This window comes from Siphateles boraxobius, unplaced genomic scaffold (genome assembly GCF_051911475.1).
Source record: "Siphateles boraxobius isolate OS27281-9 unplaced genomic scaffold, OSU_SipBor_1 31, whole genome shotgun sequence".
NCBI classification, from domain to species: domain Eukaryota; kingdom Metazoa; phylum Chordata; class Actinopteri; order Cypriniformes; family Leuciscidae; genus Siphateles; species Siphateles boraxobius.
In genome coordinates this window covers 7525953-7545807 of record NW_027508931.1, presented here as the reverse complement: position 1 = coordinate 7545807, position 19855 = coordinate 7525953, and the positions used below count along the sequence as shown (strand labels likewise).

Genomic DNA, 19855 nt, shown 5'->3' with positions numbered 1-19855 from the left:
GGCATGTGAAAGATTCAGCGACTTCATCATCGGTCTCCATTTTGAGTTGGAGACGGACCACAAGCCCCTCGTGAGCCTGCTGGGAGGACAAGCGTTGGATTCTCTCCCACCTAGAATACAAAGATTCAGGATGAGACTCATGAGGTACAGGTATACGATCATGCACGTCCCAGGGAAAAGCCTTACTACAGCAGACACACTGTCACGGACGCCGCTGAAGGATGGCGTGACTGATGTAGATGGCTTAATGGAGGAAACTAACATATACGTGGACTCTGTGATGGAACACTTACCAGCAAGCGATGCTTACCTGTCCGAGCTGCGGAAACAGCTGAGTGCAGACAGCGTGTGCGCGGAAGTGATGAAGTACTGCAGCGAGGGCTGGCCAGATCGCAGCAGACTGGATGTGCTAGTAAGACCCTACTGGACTGATAGGGCTGTTCTCAGCACTCACAATGGACTGTTATTGCGGGGTACTAGACTAATTATCCCTTCAGTAATGAGGAATAGTGTGCTAGAGAAAATTCATGAAGGTCACCAGGGAATAGTCATATGCCGTGAACGAGCCAAGCAATCCGTGTGGTGGCCGGGGCTTAGCAGCCAAATAGGAGAGCTGGTGTTGAAATGCACAGCGTGCGTTAAAGAACGTGCCAATGTGATTGAGCCTCTTATGCCTTCCAAACTACCTGATAGGCCATGGCAGAAGCTAGGGGCTGATTTGTTTACTTTGAAAAACAAAGACTACTTGCTTGTTGTGGACTATTTTTCCAGGTACGTGGAGGTGGCCCAGCTGAGCCCGACAAGGAGTGTGGATGTGGTGATGCACCTCAAGTCAATTTTCGCCAGGCACGGCATACCAGAGGCAGAGATTCTAGTCACAGACAACGGGCCTCAGTTCGCAGGGGCTCACATGTCGGCCTTCGCCACAGAGTATGAATTTGAGCATGTAACGAGCAGCCCAAGATACCCCCAAAGCAACGGCGAGGCCGAGCGTGCTGTCCAAACCATCAAGAACCTGCTGAAAAAAGCTATTGACCCTTACCGTGCGCTGCTGGCTTATAGGAGCACTCCTTTGAACAATGGCTTCAGTCCAGCTCAGCTGCTTATGGGGCGGCGCCTGCGCACCACTGTGCCAGCTTTCCCGGCAGTGTTGGAGCCAGCCATTCCAGACCTTCGGTCGGTGCAGTGCAAAGAAAGTAAGAGGAGATGGATGGATGCAAGCAACTACGACCGCAGACACAGAGTGAGAAATCTCTCTGACCTGTCACCAGGAGATCAAGTGTGGATCACAGATACAAGATCTACAGGTACTGTGACAGCCGCACATGAAACACCTAGATCTTACCTGGTCAGTGGACCACAGGGCACTTTGAGGAGGAATCGCCGCCACCTCATGCCCATTTCGGCAGACAAAAGTAGTAACATACAAGAGCATGCTGCAGGGGTTGACCTGCAGGACACTTCGACAGACACTGGACATGTGTCTCCGGAGGGGTCTAGGAACACTCCCCAAACTGTGAGAACCCGATCTGGCAGGGTTATCACAAAGCCAGATAGACTGAATCTGTGAAAAAAAAAGAAGAAAAGAAAAGATGCCAAATGTACTACAGGAAGGTTTAGTCAGTTAAATGTTATAAGAGTTTAATAAGATGTTGAATCCTGTTTGGTGTTAACAGTCTAGGGTGACTACTGTGTGTTCATGTGTAGTTTAAAGAGGCCCCAACGAGTTCATATTTTTTTTGTGTAATTTGGTCTCACTAAGAGTTTTCAGGAAAGACGAGTGTTAAATAAGTACTGTAAAGAAATGTGTTATAGTTGAGCTATGTTTCATAAAGATACACAAGTGAGTGTAAGAGTTTTATAGTTTTATGCAATCTGCTGAAAACTGCATAGGTCACAGTCTATTGCTTTTCAGAAAGGAAGATGTGGTGTGATCTATAATATTGTTACACTGCCAGGGCACTAGGTGGCAGTAAGGGGCGAGGACGGGGTGGAGAGAGTCAGTGTTTGAGCAGTAAAGAATAAAGGATCCATGTGAATAGATCCGGCTACGTCTTTATTCTTATCATAAGAACCCAACACAACAATTCCCTGATAGTCATGTGATCCTGCCACGTGTCTTGTCATTTGTTAATCATCATTGTTCACAGGTGTTCCTTGTCTTGTAATTAGTCAGTGTATTAAAGCCCATCCATGTCTTTGTCGTGGATTGAATGTTACCTGTGAATGGTTCTTGTTCTTGTTCTTGTTCTTGTTCTCGTTTCCAGTCTTTGTTTTATGTTTGATTTAGTGTTTATAATTAAAGATTGCATTTGGGTTCACTTCAACTTGCCACAGCCTCTTATGCCCATCAAACCTGCATTTATTATTAAGTTTGAATCTGTGAATTTATCGCCAACTTTAAAAGGTTGTGCTTTCGAGCTGGCCAGCCACATCGCGCAACAGGTCCGCCAGCGGCCTCCCACTTGAAGCCATTTCGTCTCTCCAGCTGGAGACCCCACATGCATAATGTGCTAGAGACACACGGGATCTGCTGATTGATATCACCATAGATTAAGAAGATGTCAATCAGTAGATCCGACTGCGCAGTGCATGATGGACCCGTCAAAAGAAAAGCATCAGGCTCACAACAAACTGTAAAACTAGGCAATGCTGATCAAATATGAATCAATATTCTGTTGCTGGATTGTCTATTTCTCGCCTTAAATCTTTTCAGAAATATATTTCAGTCATATAATTTGTATTACACACTAGTCGCAGCATTCATAGGTAGCCTGCGTCCAGAGATGGATAGATGGATCGTTTGCTTCTGCCTGGTTAGTGATGCAGCCCCGAGCTAACCAATCCTGCTTCAGACTGATGTTGGCACCCCCCACTCAATTAGCATACAGGCGCAGGGAAAATAAATGTGGAAATGTGGAAATACATAAATAAATAAATGTAGAAATGTGGAAATACATAAATAAACAAATGTATAAATAAATAAATAAATACAGAAATAATTAAATACAGAAGTGTATAAATAAATGCATAAATATATAAATAAATACATAAATAAATGCATAAATAAATAAATAAATACATACATATAAAAATACAGAAATAGCCATGTATATTACCAAAATGTATTTATTTTCACTATATTTCTGCATTTATTTATTTATGTATTTATACTTTTATTTATTTATTTATTTTTCTTTTGTCATTTTTAGTCCTTCATAGAAGAATGGAGCAATGGCTGATGAAAATTCAGCAATTCAGTATTTTAAAATAGAAAACCGTTATTTTAAATTGTAATAATATTTCACAATTATTATTCTTTTTTCTGTATTTTAGATCAAATAAATTCAAGCTTGAAGAGCACAAGAGATTTATTTCAAAAACATTAAAATTAGCCTAGTCTTTTTTTCTTCTTCTTTTTTTTTTTTTTTTACTTTTTTTTTTTACTTTTAACCGGTGTAGGCTACATACAAAAATAAATAAACCTCTCAGTGCAAGAGAAAACGAACCGGAACGTTTATTTAGGTACAAAATTGGTCTACTAATTGAAGTTTACCGTGTGTGCGTGTGTGCGTGTGTGTGTGTGTATGTGTGTGTGTGTGTGTGTGTGTGGGGGGGGGGCTTCAGTATTACAGCAGCACTGGAACCTGCTCAGTTCCTGAATCACATTTGATTCAGCCGGTCAGAGGATGTAGGCGAGGTGAAAACAGATCTCATTAGCTCCCGCTGCTCCATTTAAAGGAATCCAACTTATTCGTCGTTTAAGATCCTTCGGCATCTCATAAGAGGACCTTTAAACGTTAGCTATTTTCAGAAAATCTTCGAAAATCTGATTTGTAGCGTGGAGCAACGTCTTTGAGTCACTTTTATATGTGAGAGAATCTCTTCAGTGATCGACGAGCGATTTCAGAGCAGTAGAAAGCATTTTTTTGCCTCACTGAAACAGCCTATTATAATAAAGAGAGCGATTTTCAGACAAGGGATCTCCATAACATATTTAAAGGGTTACTTGGGGACTTTATTCCAGATCCAAAGGATGGAGACGTGAATGATTAACACTTTTACTGCCCAACTGATCTCATATTCCTCTAGCCATGGAAGGATGTGGAGCCTCTTAATAAGTAGGCTACATAATATTTTTCCCACGATATGGAGTTCGCCATGCGCTCCTTTGGGAACCACTGCTGTAGGTAACTTTTACACCATGGATTTAGGAGGGCTTTCAACAAGTTTTAGGGCTCGTTTATCTTCTGGAACATGATTCAAATTTATTCTGTGATTTGTTTGAGGTTATTAAGCAAACGGCTGCGGGAAAGACTTTGAAGAGGGTTTTATCATCCATTTATCGCACGATCCGGAGCAGATCCCGCTGGCTCTTATGGGAATTAAACACTCCTCCCGCTGTTTGCTACTTAGGAGAAAAATGGCGGATACGGAGAGCACTGAGGTAAGCGACATACGTGGATTAACAGATCAAATAACGAGACAATTGTTATTAATTTCAGTTATGAAGCCCAAGTAGATCAAAACGTACATTTAAAAGCAATTGGGATTGAGGTTTTGAGTTATTATACCAGTGTGCGAATTGTAACGTGTGTAAACGAACTTCTATGTTTATTTCGCGGCTCAATTGTTCTTTCGCAAAAACGTCAATAGCCTTACTGTGACACACTGTAGGCTACTTTCACCAAAATCAGTTCACGCATCACGGCTCTCCTGCTGCTTAGGCTATAGCCTACTACAATACTTAGTTTGATACAAATGGTCTTTTGCCATCACTTACACAGTTCACAGGTCATCTCAAATCTATATATTTTAAGGAACACAATAACGTTTTGTTGTTGTTGTTGTTGTTGTTTTAAGGAATTGTTAACCAGTAATAGGCTAATGTGCTAAATATTGACAGTAGGGCTATTTGTGTTTTTTACCTAACGGGAGGCGTTCTAGCGGCAATGGTAGGCTAGCGGTTAAAGTTTTCTATGGAGAATTTTATTTGGCAACAGTCACGTACGAGACCGATTGCTCGATCCAATCACGTTGATGAAATAAAATTTTAAAACAAGCATGTAAGTAGTATGGAACACCCCATAGCAGCTGACTCTGGGGGCATGATTTTTGTTATATGGGACATAGTCCACGGAAGGAAATAGCGGAGTAATAGTATTATAATGTACTACTCAAGTAAAAGTAAAATTAGACAATTAAACTACTCAAAAAAATAGCCTACAATTTATTAAAAAAAACCTACTTAATTACAGTAACGTGAGTAGGCCTATTTGTATTTCGTTACTGCACACCCCTGGTAACCAAGCTGATGGGCACCAATGAGTATCAAATAGCCTACTAATTGTGGAAGTCAATGGTGCACATCAACTGTTTACCGTCGACATTCTTCAAAATATCTTCTTTTGTGTTCAGCAGAATAAATAAACTCATACACGTTTGGAACAACTTGAGTTTGAGTAAATGATGGCAGAATTTTTCTTTTTGGGGTGAATTCCTTTAAGTTATTTCCAATACTGCTGCGCTCCTCGACGCAGGTGCAGCACCAAGGACAGCGACCATAGCAGAGAACCGGAGCTTTGCTCAAGACACTATTACGAATCAATCACTAATTAGTCATTAACTTGTGCTTTATAAAAGTGTCTCACAGACAGTAGGATACGCTTAGCTATTACAGGAGCTATCCCCCTGGAGCAGACTTAAATGTCTTTCTCAATGGATCAACCATTGCAGAATTTGCACAACAATGTAGTTTAACGTAGCTTGCCCAGATATTTAACCATTTGTCCAGCCCAAAGCAGCATTTGATTACGCAACCGTTCTCTGACAGATCTAGTCTATTGCATCCGACTCACCAGGCGCAACATAAACGCTTGCGAATGCCGAGGTAGGCTACTCGTGGCTTCTGTGAAAGTGCATTCTTCAAGCATCAATTCAATCGAGATATCAGCGTCTTCCTCTAATATGCTAAGGTACATTTCACATGACTAAATTAACTAAATTATCTTCATAAAGGCTAGCCTATCTACAGGGCCTGACATTTGATGTGACGTTGGGGGTATTGCGTAGGCCTGTAAACTCCCTCCTTTACGTTAATAATATGCGCGTAAATGTGGTGAATTCCCGCTCCCATTTACTTCATATAAAGAGACGCGCGTCGCGATCTGACTCACGTAGTTTTTTGGACAAGAACTTTATACTCTACTCACACTACATTTTTTGGAGTGTAATGGTACTTTTACTTTAGTATGTTTTTTTCAGTGCTTTTTCCACCACTATTACCGGTATTTTTCAAAATATCTTATCTTGTGTTCAGCAGAAGAAATAAACTCATACAGGTTTGGAACAACTTGAGGGATGGTGAACTAAACTTTTAATTATACAATTTTTTTAAATTTTAAATACTGTGAAAATATGAAATAATGTAAAAATCCTAAGTAAAACACGTCTTTAATATTGCCCATATTAAAATAATTGCAGATTTAATTTAATGTATAAAATTACAACATACATGACATTTTGCCCTGAAATGTGACAACTTGCACTAACCTGACGTAACTTTTGGTTAAAATTGCCTTTCATTAGTTGAACCTTGCCTGAATGTAGTCCAGTGTTGTTGATGCCCTTATTTAAGATGGATTGACTTTGGTGATAACAACATACTTAGCATTTATTCAATTGCACTTTTTTATTGACTCCAAACCTTATTGTTACTGAAATACTGAGATTTTGCAAGCTTGGAAACTATTGTATCAAAGCTTTGGAATAACTTTGTGTTGTCATAAAGGAAGGCATCTTAAAATCGAAATTGGCCCTGGGCCCACTCCTGTGAGCACTTCTACTTGAGTGTCCCATTACAGTATTTAGCCAGAGTTTTAGGGGAGGGCAGCGAATGTCAAAGAAGTCCGTTTGCAGTAGGGCAGAAAGCTAAAAATCTGAGTCATCAGGTTTTGGTTTCATTTTCCCTGTTCCCGTTTTGCCTGTGTTCCTGGTCGTTATTAGTTTCCATGGTTTCTGATTTATCACGCACCTGTTTCTGTTCCAGTTTATTACCTCACTCTGTGTATTTAAGCCCTTAGTTCCTATCAGTTTTTTTGTTCAGTCTTGTTTGTGTTAATGATTAGTTTCCTTGTTGGTTTTCACCTGAGTTTTCTCCTTGTTACTTTGACACTACTCAGAATCAGATCAAAGAAGCGTGTTCATCTACACGCTACAATTCTGAGGTTGCGATGCAGTGCTGCCATTGAGCAAAACACTTTGATGAATTCCGGTTTCATTAGTAGCCTTGAACTTAATGCAATCCTCAATGAGGGATTAGCCAGCTGGAATGTATTGACATAGTCATGGAAGCATGAAATCTAATCCTTGTTCTATAAAGGATGAAGAAAGGGGGCGAAGCTGTTGTTAAAAGTTCCTCGCTAAGTTCACCGCAGCAGTAGGCCACCGTATAATGTCAAGGGATCTTTAAAACTCTCTGTGATAGATGCTGCCTGACCTCTGAAACCCCTCCCAAAATAGCAGACACAAGACTGCTCTGCACTAGGGCTGTAAGTCAAATAGGGTTCCACAGAGAGTAGATATAATTTGTGTGTTTAGTGTAAGGTAACTAGACTTTTAAAATAAAGTTTACTAAACAAATTATAATTCTGTCATCATTTTCTCTCATTCGTGTCATTCCAAACCTGTATGACATTTTTTATACTACAGAACAAAAAAGAAGATATTTTAAAGAAATTTTGTCTTCACAATGAAAGTCAAATGGGTTCAAAACAACATTGGACCTCATCAACTTTTACTGAACAGTCAAAAAATAAAAGAAAAACAGACAATTTTCCACAAAAGAAAAAATAATAATACTTGGAATCAATGACATTAGAGTGAGGAAAAAGACTCACTTTTTCATTTTTGGGTGAACTACACTCTTAATTGGTTCTCATTTGGCTTATATGGTTATATAAAGAACTTTTAACATCCATTGAATCTTTTCATTGCACAAAAGGTTCTTTATAGTGAAATAGGTTCTTCAGATTATTGAAATATTCTTAGATAAAAATGGTTATTTTCAGAACTTCCCTAAAAGGTTCTTTGAGAAACCCGAAATGGTTCCTCTATGGGATTGCTGCAAAAACACTTTTTTGGAACATTCATTTTCAAAAAGTGTAACCTTTTAAGTAATTGACAATATCTGCATGTTCTTGAATGGCTATGAACTTGAATGCAGTCATTTGAGAGGTTTTACAGCCTTTTCAATAGAGATGTTGATGTGCTCTTCAAGGTCAGCAGTGGGTTTCAAAAGCATAAAGCTTACAGTTATGGTTCTTCCTTGAGAATACACCACTTAGCTCTAAAATGCACACTAGCAGTTTCAGCCTTTTGCCCAGCCAAAGCAGAGAGGGCTGCCCATAAATCTGCAAAATTCATAAGAGCTCTGAATACATTAATGATTTAGAAATGCAATGCAAAACAACTCTTAAACTCTTAGGTTGTTCCCTGTCATAAACTAACACTAGAGAAAAGTTATGGCAGTTCTATTTGTGAACGGACCCCAAGAGCACCTATTTTCCCTTTACACACATCAATCCAGTTATGTCACTAAAAAACTATTAGAGTTCTCAAGAGCATGGTTGAAAGGTGGAATTTTGCCGAAATGTGCCATTTGTTGAGGTTAAAAATAGAATGTGAAATGAGATTTGTTAGCTGACTGGAGGGGCAAGGACATGTGTTCCCCTCTCCCGTCTTTCTAATAGATCCGAACACCTTTATGCCTCTTTATACAGCTGCTCTTCCCCTCTGCTGACACTCATTATTTTAAATCCCCTGAGCTAAAAGGCTGCACACACACATTTGCACACTTATGCAAATACAAAGACATATCTTCACTATCACAAAATTGCAAATCTTGAGAAATATATGAGAAAACATTATATGTAGGATACTAGCTCTAAACATTATGGGTTTTGAGCTTATTTAAAGTACAAAAATGTTCTAGATCAGAGGGTTTCAAAGTTTACAGAGACAGGGGCCACTGGCCTCAGACTCTGGACCCCAAATTCACGAGTTCACACTTATATACAATTAGAGGGAGTAAAGTTTAATGCGTATTTGGCGTGCTGTCCGGGGGAGGGCTCCGAGCTCGAAGTTCGGCCCGAACCCAGAGTACTCCCCACAAAAGGTTGAAGAGCAGAGGAGAGCCGTCGGACTAAAGACTCGGCACTCCTTTAGCGGGCTGGCATCTCGAGAAGGGACCTGGTTGCTTGACCAGAAGGGCCGTGATGGCGGCTCACCGTGCCGGACTGACGGGCCCTGCTGGCCCGCGAACGGGGAGCAGTTGGAACGACCAGTCGGGAGAGATTGCACCTTTCTTGATGGGAGTAGTTCGCAGCAGATCACGGACGGCAAGCTGAGAGGGCCTGAGTAGCTTCAATGGGGGCATCTCATGGTTGTCGGGCCCTACCCGCCAACGGTGGAGTGACAATTCTGATCTATGCTTACGGGAGAGTTCTTGCTGCGTCGCTGTGCCACCTCTTATCAAAAATGAGATAATAATATTGAGTGAATGCTCTCTGCACATAGTATACGTTCATCAAATACTTTCACTTCAAACTCATTAAATCCCAGATTTATAAATACTGTAAATATATAAATTTGTTTTTTATGTATGTGTCAAAGCTTCCGGTGGCTCAAATGGCCAGTTTATACCCGTTTGTTGTCTGTAATGTGGGATGATGGTTCATTAGCATTTTCTCTGCCAGGTTGAGGAAGGGCCAAGCTTCTCTGCAGGATGCAGAAGATCCAATCAGAGCCAGAGAGGCTCACCATATGTAATACTTGTCTTAAGTCCTTTCCACGGCAATCTAACTGTCCTGCACTCCCTTTGCTTTAAGGCACAATCCATCTCTGCCAAGTCACAGAAATATTACAGACAAGTGCTGGACATTCTTGGACAGGACTATTTTTAAACAGCACTGAATTGTCACTGTTCATTTAGCTTTTTTAATGTCATCAATTAATATCCAGGCCATATTTCACCCCTAAAAAAAACTGTCCCAGTTTTGGTCTGTGTGTGTTGGAACTCTTAATGGCTGTTTACACGACACCATTTTCAACTCAAAACGTAAACATTTTGATGCATTTGGCCATTTGTTTACACGAAAACCACGTTTTGGGTGCCTGAAGACTAGGGTTGGGTATCGGTTGGGTTTTATCCGATACCATTACCTACTCGGTATTTTTTAACGGTTCCGGTGCTTAAACGGTTCTTGAACCGGTTGCTTAAGAAAACAAAACTGCACACACTTTGTCAAAAAATAATACCATTTTATTTACAGGGCCAAACTGGACACAATATTAACTTAAATCTTTAAAAAATATAAATAGAACATATGATAATAATAAATAAACCAATATAAAATAAAAATTCACATTTACATAATATCAAATAAAACAATATTGTATCAAACAATGTAATAATACTGGAGATTAATAGAGATTACTACCAGGGTAATCTAATCTCGACATGTCTCCAGGTTCCCATGTTTTGTCTGCTTTGAAACATTCATGTAATTTATCTGGTCGTTGTACTAGTTACGGCAGCGCTTAGCTTGGCGAGTTTGGTATTTCGTTCCCACTGCATCTTAGCTACGCAGCGTTGAGTTAACCTATGAAAGAGAACGTCTCTGGATACTGGTGTAACCTATGTTCTCTGAAAAGGGAAAGAGACGCTGTGTTCGCTGCCAAGATCTTCGTGCTGCCGACAAGCTTCCTTTTTCGGCAGAAAATCTGAGCAGATGATGGCGGCGCCCTAAATGGGCTTCAGACAATCGGCACAGAGAGGGCGTTCTGACGCGTAATTTTACACTGATGCCCACAAATTAGTTGAAATCTCCCGGAATCAAGAGCGAGCTAGCGAGCAAGAGCACGCATGCGAGACAGAAGAGACTGTGCTCCAAGCTGTATAGCGCGCGCACGGCGGAGAGGGAGAGAGCGAGAGACCTTGCGTGCGTGTGTGTGTGTGTGTGTGTGCGCGTGTGCCTCATGAAGCGCATGTAAGACAGAGAGTCAGGCACCGAAATCAGGCGGTTGCTACCGTTTACGTCGGAACCGGTTCCCTATTGGCACCGCGTTTCGGTACCCAACCCTACTGAAGACGCAAACTTTTGAAAACGGGTTTCAAAGTGCAAGTTTTTGAAAAAGCTGATCGTGTAAAAAACAAAAATGCATATCTCATAAGATGATGATGTCATGCACGTGCATATTACGTGTTCAGTCTATAGTGTTTCATCACCATCTAATGGCCTGGCAGCAGAATACAGACTTTTTAATCGTTTACGCGGATCAGTGTGAATGGGGATAGTTTTGACAGTTGTGTCATCTGTACGCGGAAAACTCAAAGGAAAAACTTATCCTTTTCAAGCATATCATTGTCGTGTAAACGTACCCTAAGTCTGAAGTTCTTTCTGTTCCGTTTTGCCTATTTCCCTTGTCCTGTTTAGTTTATGTTTTCTTGGTTTTAATAGTGATTAATTGTTCTCTTAGCAGATGTTCTCTCGTATTGCGTAAGCTAGCTTACACTACGGGTAAAGTCATCTTTGCTCGAGATATTGAAGCCAAAAATTATCCTTAATTTTGTATTTATTTTCAACGCAGTGCAGCAGCCAGCAGACCTAGAGCAGGCCATATTGCATTGGCTGCCCTGCGGCAACTGGTACAGCCTACCACTGAGCCTCGCGCATGACGTCACGTCCCATGAGGACCTTACGCGTCATAGCCCGCCAAAACGGGGGTGGCTTAGCGTATAAAAGCCAGGCTCGTAGGCTGCGTTACTACTTGTCCAATCTAGCGACCAATAAGCAGAGGAAAGTGCCTGAAGAAGCCGGCCGTCTTCGCCACCTTCAGCTATCCGTGCCTGCTACGCCATCCGGCGTGTATCCTTTTTGTGCTTTGCAAACTGTGTGTGTTCGCCACTGCGACACTCACTCTCTCTCACTAAAAGAGCGCGAGCGTTTCATACAAAATGCCTCGCCTTTCTTGCAGCTCGTGTAGAGCCCCGCTCAGCGCAGGAGACCGCCACGTGATTTGCACTCTCTGCCTGGGACCGGACCACGCAGCCCTCGCCCTGGATGCGGGCGCCTGCGAGCATTGTGAAGCGCTGCCGCTGTCGACCCTGCGGCCTCGACTCGAAGCCTTCACACAGAACGCTGTCACTCCACCCTCTGGACCGTGCAGGAAGAAGCGCCGTGCTCAGAGGATGCCGGAGCCTGTGGCCACAGTGAAGTGCTCGCCGGAACGTTTCCCACTGGCCTCACCCTCTCCTTCTTCGTCCCTCCCGGACATGCAGCTGTCGGCTTCGGCCCGCGCTGCCGCCGCCTCAGGGGACGAAGTTGAAGGAGACCACACAGTGGACAGCTGTTCCATCCTGGCATCGGACAGCGAGGAGTGGTCGAGTTCACATCACTCCGCCTCCTCCTCCGTCCAGGAATCCAGCAGGACTCAGGCCGGCGTGGACGCCGAACTCATGCGCCTCCTTTCCAAGGCCGTAGACCAACTCGGCATCGATTGGTCACCGCCTAAGGAGCCCGCACCCAACAGGCTCGATGGCTGTTTTCTGCACAGTCGCCGCCCCCGCCCGTTTCCAGATCTGCACCATTTCTGCCGGAGCTGCATGCTGAGCTGTCTAAATCATGGAACGCACCATTTTCCACGAGGCTCCACTCAAATGTCTCCTCGGCGCTCTCCCGAGTGGACGGCGCCGCAGAGAAGGGGTACACCTCTATCCCCACAGTGGAAGAGGCGCTCGCAGCGCACCTTTGCCCGACCTCTGCGAGATGGCGCTGAAGGATCTGCCCTCCCGTCTAAAGCATGCAGGACCACCTCAGCCCTTGTAGGCTGCACTTTCGCCACCGCTGGACAAGCTGCTTCCACCCAGCACTCGATGGCCGTGCTGCAGATCCTTCAGGCTGATCTCCGCCGTGAGTGGGACGAGAAAAGCAAGGACCCGGCCGCCTTTACGGATTTGAGGAGCACGACGAAATCTGCAGCTCAGGCAATGGGCAGATGTATGGCCTCGCTCACCGTCACAGAGAGGCAACTCTGGGTGACGCTGGTGGACATGGGGGAAGCTGAGTGGTCCGTGTTCCTCGACGCGCCGCTCTCCCCTTCCGGTCTCTTCAGCCCAGCGGTGAACGGGATCGTCGACCGCTTCTCCGAAGTGCAGAAGACCACACAGGCCATGAATCTCTTCCTGCCGCGACGTGCTAGCTCTTCTGCAAGCCGCCCACGTGAGCCGCCTGCACGACACGCTAGCCAGCGCCCAGCCCAGCCTCAGCCTCCGCAGCGTCGATAGGGCGGCCGCCCTAGATCACACTCTTCCGGACGCAGGCCACCTCGGTTGTGCTGAAGCCCGAGCAGGGAAAGTCCTCCTAGTAACGCCAGTGAGGAAAAGGCGCCTTGGTCTCGCTGCGGCCGGACCACCGTCAAAACATCTCGTCCTGTCAGTCCCCTCAGAGAAGGCTATTGCAGACATACATATTACAGCCAACGAGTCGGCAACACAGCCTGCTCGCCTGCTCACAAACGCCGTTTTCACAGCAACCCAGAGAAATCTCAGAAAGAGTATAAATTCTGGTTATCCGGCTCATGTTTTGTGTGCAGAAAACGTGCCCACGAGTCAGTGCTCACCCCTACACATAAACACTAGGCACCATGTATCTCACATGCTCACAGAGCCCACTCTCATAAAGCTGGCAAATGCCGCTCGAGTGTTAGATGTAGAGAATGTGCCCACAAATCTGTGCTCACACCTACTCGCTGCCTGCTCTGTTACACGGCAACAGCCTCACAGCGGCCATGTTATGAACGTAAGTCACGTGACCGCCCACAAGCGCTCACGCCTACTGACAAACACTTCGCCCCAGGCTCCGCTCGCGATAAATATCGCCACGAAATGTTCCCCATTCCCAGTAATCGTGGTACAGGCAGTTACAGCTTTCATCGAGCCGCCGTTACTGAGATCAGAGAGCGCGCGTGCCCCGCTCACGCGGCGAACGGAACCTGGAGCCCATTCTGCCCATAGCTATACATGTAGAAGCATGGAAGGCTATTCCAGGTGTGTCAGATTGGGGGCTAAACACAATAAGTCAAGGCTATTCGCTTCAGTTCGCTTGCCATCCCCCTCGCTTTCGAGCGCGGACCGAGACGAAAGTGAAAGCGGATGTAGCGCATCTACTCAGCGCAGAAATAGCCAAACTGCTGTACAAAGGGGCCATAGAACCAGTACCTCCTTCTCAGAGCGAGTCAGGCTTTTACAGCCGTTATTTTCTCGTACCCAAGAAGGACGGAGCTCTAAGTCCTATCTTAGATCTGAGATATTTGAAAAAAGCTCTAATGAGATGGCCGTTCAAAATGCTCATGACCAGACAAATCCTCGCGCAAATTCGCCCGGGGGACTGGTTTATCTCTCTCGATCTGATGGATACTTTCAGATCCCGATAGCCCCACGTTACAGGCCATTCTTGAGATTCTGCCTTCAATGGTCGGGCATATCAATACACCGTCCTCCCAATCGGGCTATCCTTAGTCCCTCTTACATTTACAAAGTGCATGGATGTGGCTCTCGGCCCCTAGAGAGTGAAAGGGCTGCGAATTCTGAACTATTTGGACGATTGGCTGATTTTAGCCCAGTCAGAGATAGAACTTTTATCTCACAGAGCTGTGCTTCTCAGCCATCTGGAAAGCTTGGGTTTTACGGTCAACTGGACCAAGAGCTCATTACTGCCCAGTCAGTCAGTTTCCTTCCTAGGAATAGAACTGGACTCTGTGGCCATGACGGCATGCTTATTGACACAGCGCACACGCCGTGTTCGACAGCTAGCCGCATCTTTCCAGGAGGGCAGCATTACACCTCTGAAGACATTCCAGAGGATGCTAGGCTGTATGGCATCAGCTGCGGTTGTGCTTCAGCTGGGCCTGCTGCGCATGCGCCCGCTACAACGCTGGCTGAACACCCAAGTGCCTCACCGGGCTTGGGTTTCAGGCCACAGATGAATCAGAGTGACTCAGAGCTGCGTTTCGGCTCTGCAGCCCTGGTTAGCGGCCGACTGGTACCAGCGGGGAGTGACAATGGCGGCTGTTTCACACCGATTGGTCATCTCGACGGATGCCTCCAACCTAGGTTGGGGCGCCGTTTTCGAGGGAAGACCGGCCTTTGGCCTGTGGTCAGACCAAGAGAAACGCTTCCATAAAAACTGTCTGGAAATGATAGCGGTCGAGAACGCGCTCAAACGCTTCCTCCCATTCATACAGGACCACCATGTACTGGTCCGCTCGGACAACATGTCTGTGGTGTCCTACATAAACCGTCAGGGCGGCGTCAGATCCAGAAACCTCTGCCATCTGACGGAACGCCTTCTTATATGGTCTCAGGGCCGCCTGCGGTCGCTGAGACCCGCGCATGTGCCAGGCCACTTGAATGGCGTTCCAGACAAACTGTCCGTGAACTACGTTCCCCCAGGTGAATGGTCCCTGCACCCCCAAACAGTCCAGTTACTGTGGCGCCTCTTCGGCAAAGCGAAAGTCGACCTGTTTGCGTCAAAAGACAAAGCTCATTGCCTGCTGTTCTTTTCAAAGAACAAGGATGCGCTGGCCCAAATCTGGCCCAGCCTCCCACTTTATGCTTTCCCTCCGGTCTCTCTGTTACCACAGGTAATCAAGAGAATAAGGGAAACGTGCCACTCGGTGCTCCTTATAGCCCCGCGCTGGGAGAATCAAACCTGGTTCCTGGAGTTGATGCGGCTGTCCCACACAGCCCCTTGGCCGATTCCGGTGAGGAGAGATCTCCTCTCTCAAGCCCAAGGCTCAATCTGGATACCCGTTGTACTGCCAGAAGGAGTGGTGAACACGATTACGCAATCCAGACCTCCCTCTACGAGGCGGCTTTACGCGTCTAAATGGTCGGTGTTCTCCAAATGGTGTGCTGATAGAGATCTAGACCCACGAATGTGTGGGGTCCCGGGGTTGCTTAGTTTCCTTCAAGAGCTGTTGGATAAGGGCAGGTCCCCATCCACGCTTAAGGTCTATGTGGCGGCCGTCGCAGCGTTCGCTGAGTAGACGCGCGACCAGTCAATAGGAAGGAACGAGCTCGTCATTTGCTTCCTTAGAGGAGCTAGACGGATGAATCCCCCGCGACCCCCGTCAGTTCCCATGTGGGATCTTTCACTGGTCCTAGAGGCCCTGAAAGCTTTCCCCTTTGAACCATTAGACTCCGTGGACCTAAAGTACCTCTCGCTCAAAACCGTTTTTCTGACAGCTCTTTCATCAGTTAAACGTGTGGGGGATTTACACCCGCTATCTGTGTCTTGAGTTCGGGCCAAATGACTCTAAAGTCATCCTCAAGCCAAGACATGGTTATGTCTCTAAAGTGTTGGGCACCCCCTTCAAAGCGCAGGTCATTTCTCATTTCAACGTTAGCTCTCCTGGTTGAGCTGCACTATATGGTGAATAGTTATACGGACCGGCGACGCCGCTCTGTATACCCTGTATGTGCTTATAACATGTGCTGGCCCGTTTTGCTGGCCACCTGTTCCCACTTATCTATGTTCCCCGGGAATCCCTGGGACTCATGAAGTGGAGGGTGGGCGCACACGGCGTTGACAATGGGTTCCCGTAGCGTAAGCTAGCTTACGCAATACGAGAGAACCTTTTGTTAGAGAACGATACTCAGTTACTAACGTAACCTCGGTTCCCTCAAGAAGAGGGAACGAGTATTGGGTAACCTGACCGTGCAGGCACCATGAGCGTTTTTCGCTTCAGCTGATGAAACCAGTCACGCCGCCTACGAGCCTGAATTTTATACACTAAGCCACCCCCGTTTTGGCGTGCTATGACTTGTAAGGGCGCAAAGCGCCCTCATTGGACGTGACGTCACACGCGAGGCTAGGTGGTAGGCTGCAGCAGTTGCCGCAGGGCAGCCAATGAGCACGCAAGATGGCCTGCTCTTGGTCTGCTGGCTGCTGCACTGCGTTGACAATAAATACAAAATTAAGGATAATTTTTGGCTTCAATATCTCGAGCAAAGATGACTTTACCCATAACGTAAGCTAGCTTACGCAATACTCGTTCCCTCTTCTAGAGAGAACCGAGGTTATGTTAGTAACCGAGTATCGTTTTATTGATTAGTGTCTCACCTGTTCCTCATCAGCCAATGTGTATTTAAACCATCAGTTATCTTCTGTTCATTGTCTTGTGTTTAAGTTTCGTATTTATCTGTATTGTTTCAGGTGTTTATTGAACGTGAGTTTATCATTCTTCTGCATCAAGCATCTTTGTTTGAATTATCAAGTCAAGCCTGAATGTGATAAAAACAAAGATTCAACACAAAGTGCGTGCATAGCGGGCAAAAAGCTCAATGAAAGTGCTAAACCACAAAATAAATGTGATCATCTGATGTAGTTCTGTGGTGTATTTAAGGGCTTATCAGCATGTATGTGCGTGCAAAAAGCTCAATGAAAGTGCTAAACCACAAAATAATTTTGATCATCTGATGTAGTTCTGTGGTGTATTTAAGGGATTATCAGTATGTATCATGTATGTGTTAATTGTCCGATGAAGAGCCACAGGGCTCGAAAAGTCACTAATGGTGAGAACATGAAATACATATTTTTATATTTTTGGAGCTGTGGTGCGCCAACTTTTCCTTCCTTTTTTACAAAAACAAAACAATACTAAAAACTAATACTAAATATCCTGATTTAGGACCATTTTGATTTGTTTTTGCATTGTGACTTTGTTTTAATTAAGCTCATCAATTATAATTCATGTTATTTATCAAAATACATTTATTAAAACAATCTAAAATCGTCAAAACATAAATAAAATAAACATAATATAACAAATAATCCGATATATACCTTACATTTAAATTATACAGTCACTCCAAGAAGTATTTCGACACTTATCTGAAAAAAATGTTATTGCAATAGAAACATATCAAACCAAGTGGCATATGCAAAAAAAATGACCTTTTCACAGTTCTCTCAAGTTCACACAGATGTCCCAGCAGATGTTTGATAACCACGAGGTGTCCAAATACTTTTGTCTTAATTTTGAACAGTATATCTATTGTTTTATCATTTAAGTATTTGTTGCATTTTTTGCATTATGTGTTCAAACATTTTTAAGGATGGTTTGAGTGTCAAAATACTTTTTGGTGCCACTGTATACAATCATTTCTTCACATTACCATGATGAGAATTTCTCTCGTTCTCCCCGTTTTAGCAACAGCCCCTGAGTGCCGCCCCATCCCGGTCGGTCCAGCCTTCTCCTCTGCCCAAACCAGTGTCATCGGTCCATCATGCCCAGCGGCCCACACACCCGTCCCTCGCACCTCACACTCCTCACTCAGCCAGCTTACCCAGCTGCCCCGGCAGAGGAAAGATGGCCAAGTTCCTCAACCCCGATGAGATGACCTCCAGGGATTACTATTTTGACTCGTATGCCCACTTCGGTATTCATGAGGTATGAGCACATCAGAGCAGTGGATGCTTGCATTTAACATAGATGCTGAGACATATGATGTACTGTAGGATATAAGTAATCATGGTAATCAACATCAGTCATGTTGATTCATGCTGGGAGTTATATATAATGCAGAGTATGCAGAGAAATGGAGCAGGATGGAGGGACGGGGTGGGGGTGTCATTGAATTATGATGAGAGAGAGTGCAGAGAACGGGAGGTTCAGGCGAGACCTGCAAGATTAATTTTGTTCAGACTAATTTTTAGTATATAGGTCAGATCTTTTTTTCCCTTCTCTCATCTAAAAGTGACAGAGGCATACACCAAAAAAAGCTGCATAGATCTGGGGAGACATGCTGTAATGGTGACAGCAAGTTTTTTACTTTCTCACAGGTTGTCAGAGATCCACGTCTTAATTTATGTTTTTACAATAAAGATGAATAATAACTGTGGTAGTGAATGATTATGTATTAATATAACATAGTTTTATGTTATTCCAAAGTACTTCAAAAAATCATGTCCAAAAAAACAAGACGATGCTTTGTTAACGTAGGATGCATTTTTAAAGCATCCATTGGCAGAATACTGTATTTAATTTTTATGGATTACTATTACTGACAACATAAAAGTTATTCTTACGTTTACCTAAAATCAGTAAAGATTTCACAGAAAAAAGACACATGTGCCACGATCTGAAGGGCACATTTTTAGAAGTAAACTAAAAGGCCTTTTACCTGATATATGATATATATGTGTGTGTGTGTGTGTGTGTGTGTGTGTGTGTGTGTGTGTGTGTGTGTGTGTGTGTGTGTGTGTGTGTGTGTGTGTGTGTGTGTGTGTGTGTGTGTGTGTGTGTGTGTGTGTGTGTGTGTGTGTGTGTGTGTGTGTGTGTGTGTGTGTGTGTGTCAAATGACAGAAAGCAAGTAGCAGATTGCAAAAAAAAAAAAACTGTTGCACACAATGTTTTGATTCTTAAGGCTAATTTATACTTCTGCGTTGGACCTGCGCTGGAGCCTCTACGCTGTAGGCTATGCGTTGGTTTTCATTTATACTTCTGCGTCGCTGTCCGCATTGATGCACAATTACACATGCAGAGGGAGCATGTGACACCCGAAGGAGGGGTTCCAGCAGACCAATCACAGCGCTTGCGGTCCGCGTAGATTTGACGTGTTTTTACATTTTTGGAGAGGTGCACGTCAGGGTACGCCGAAGGGTACGTATGCTACACACAGCCTACGACGTAGCTACGGCTTGAGTTCGACGCAGAAGTATAAATTGGACTTTAGAAATCTTGTAATCAAATTTGATACAGTAGGCTTTATGGGTTAGACATCATTAAAACT

The 19855-nt window shown here is 44.3% G+C and overlaps 1 protein-coding gene across 2 annotated transcripts in view; it reads left to right on the top strand.

The window, feature by feature from the left end:
- Positions 1-3653: 3653 nt before the first annotated feature.
- LOC143696848 (protein arginine N-methyltransferase 8-B) overlaps positions 3654-19855 on the top strand; it is a 63459-nt gene continuing 47257 nt past the window's right edge. The window contains exons 1-3 of one of the 2 annotated variants that reach the window (XM_077193634.1): positions 3654-4186; positions 4290-4447; positions 18274-18513. In XM_077193634.1, the coding sequence (XP_077049749.1) occupies positions 4379-4447; positions 18274-18513 (309 nt within the window). In that variant the 5' untranslated portion in view covers positions 3654-4186; positions 4290-4378. Of the gene's footprint in view, positions 4191-4289; positions 4448-18273; positions 18514-19855 lie in introns of both variants that reach the window. The other variant, XM_077193633.1, reaches the window with a different exon arrangement.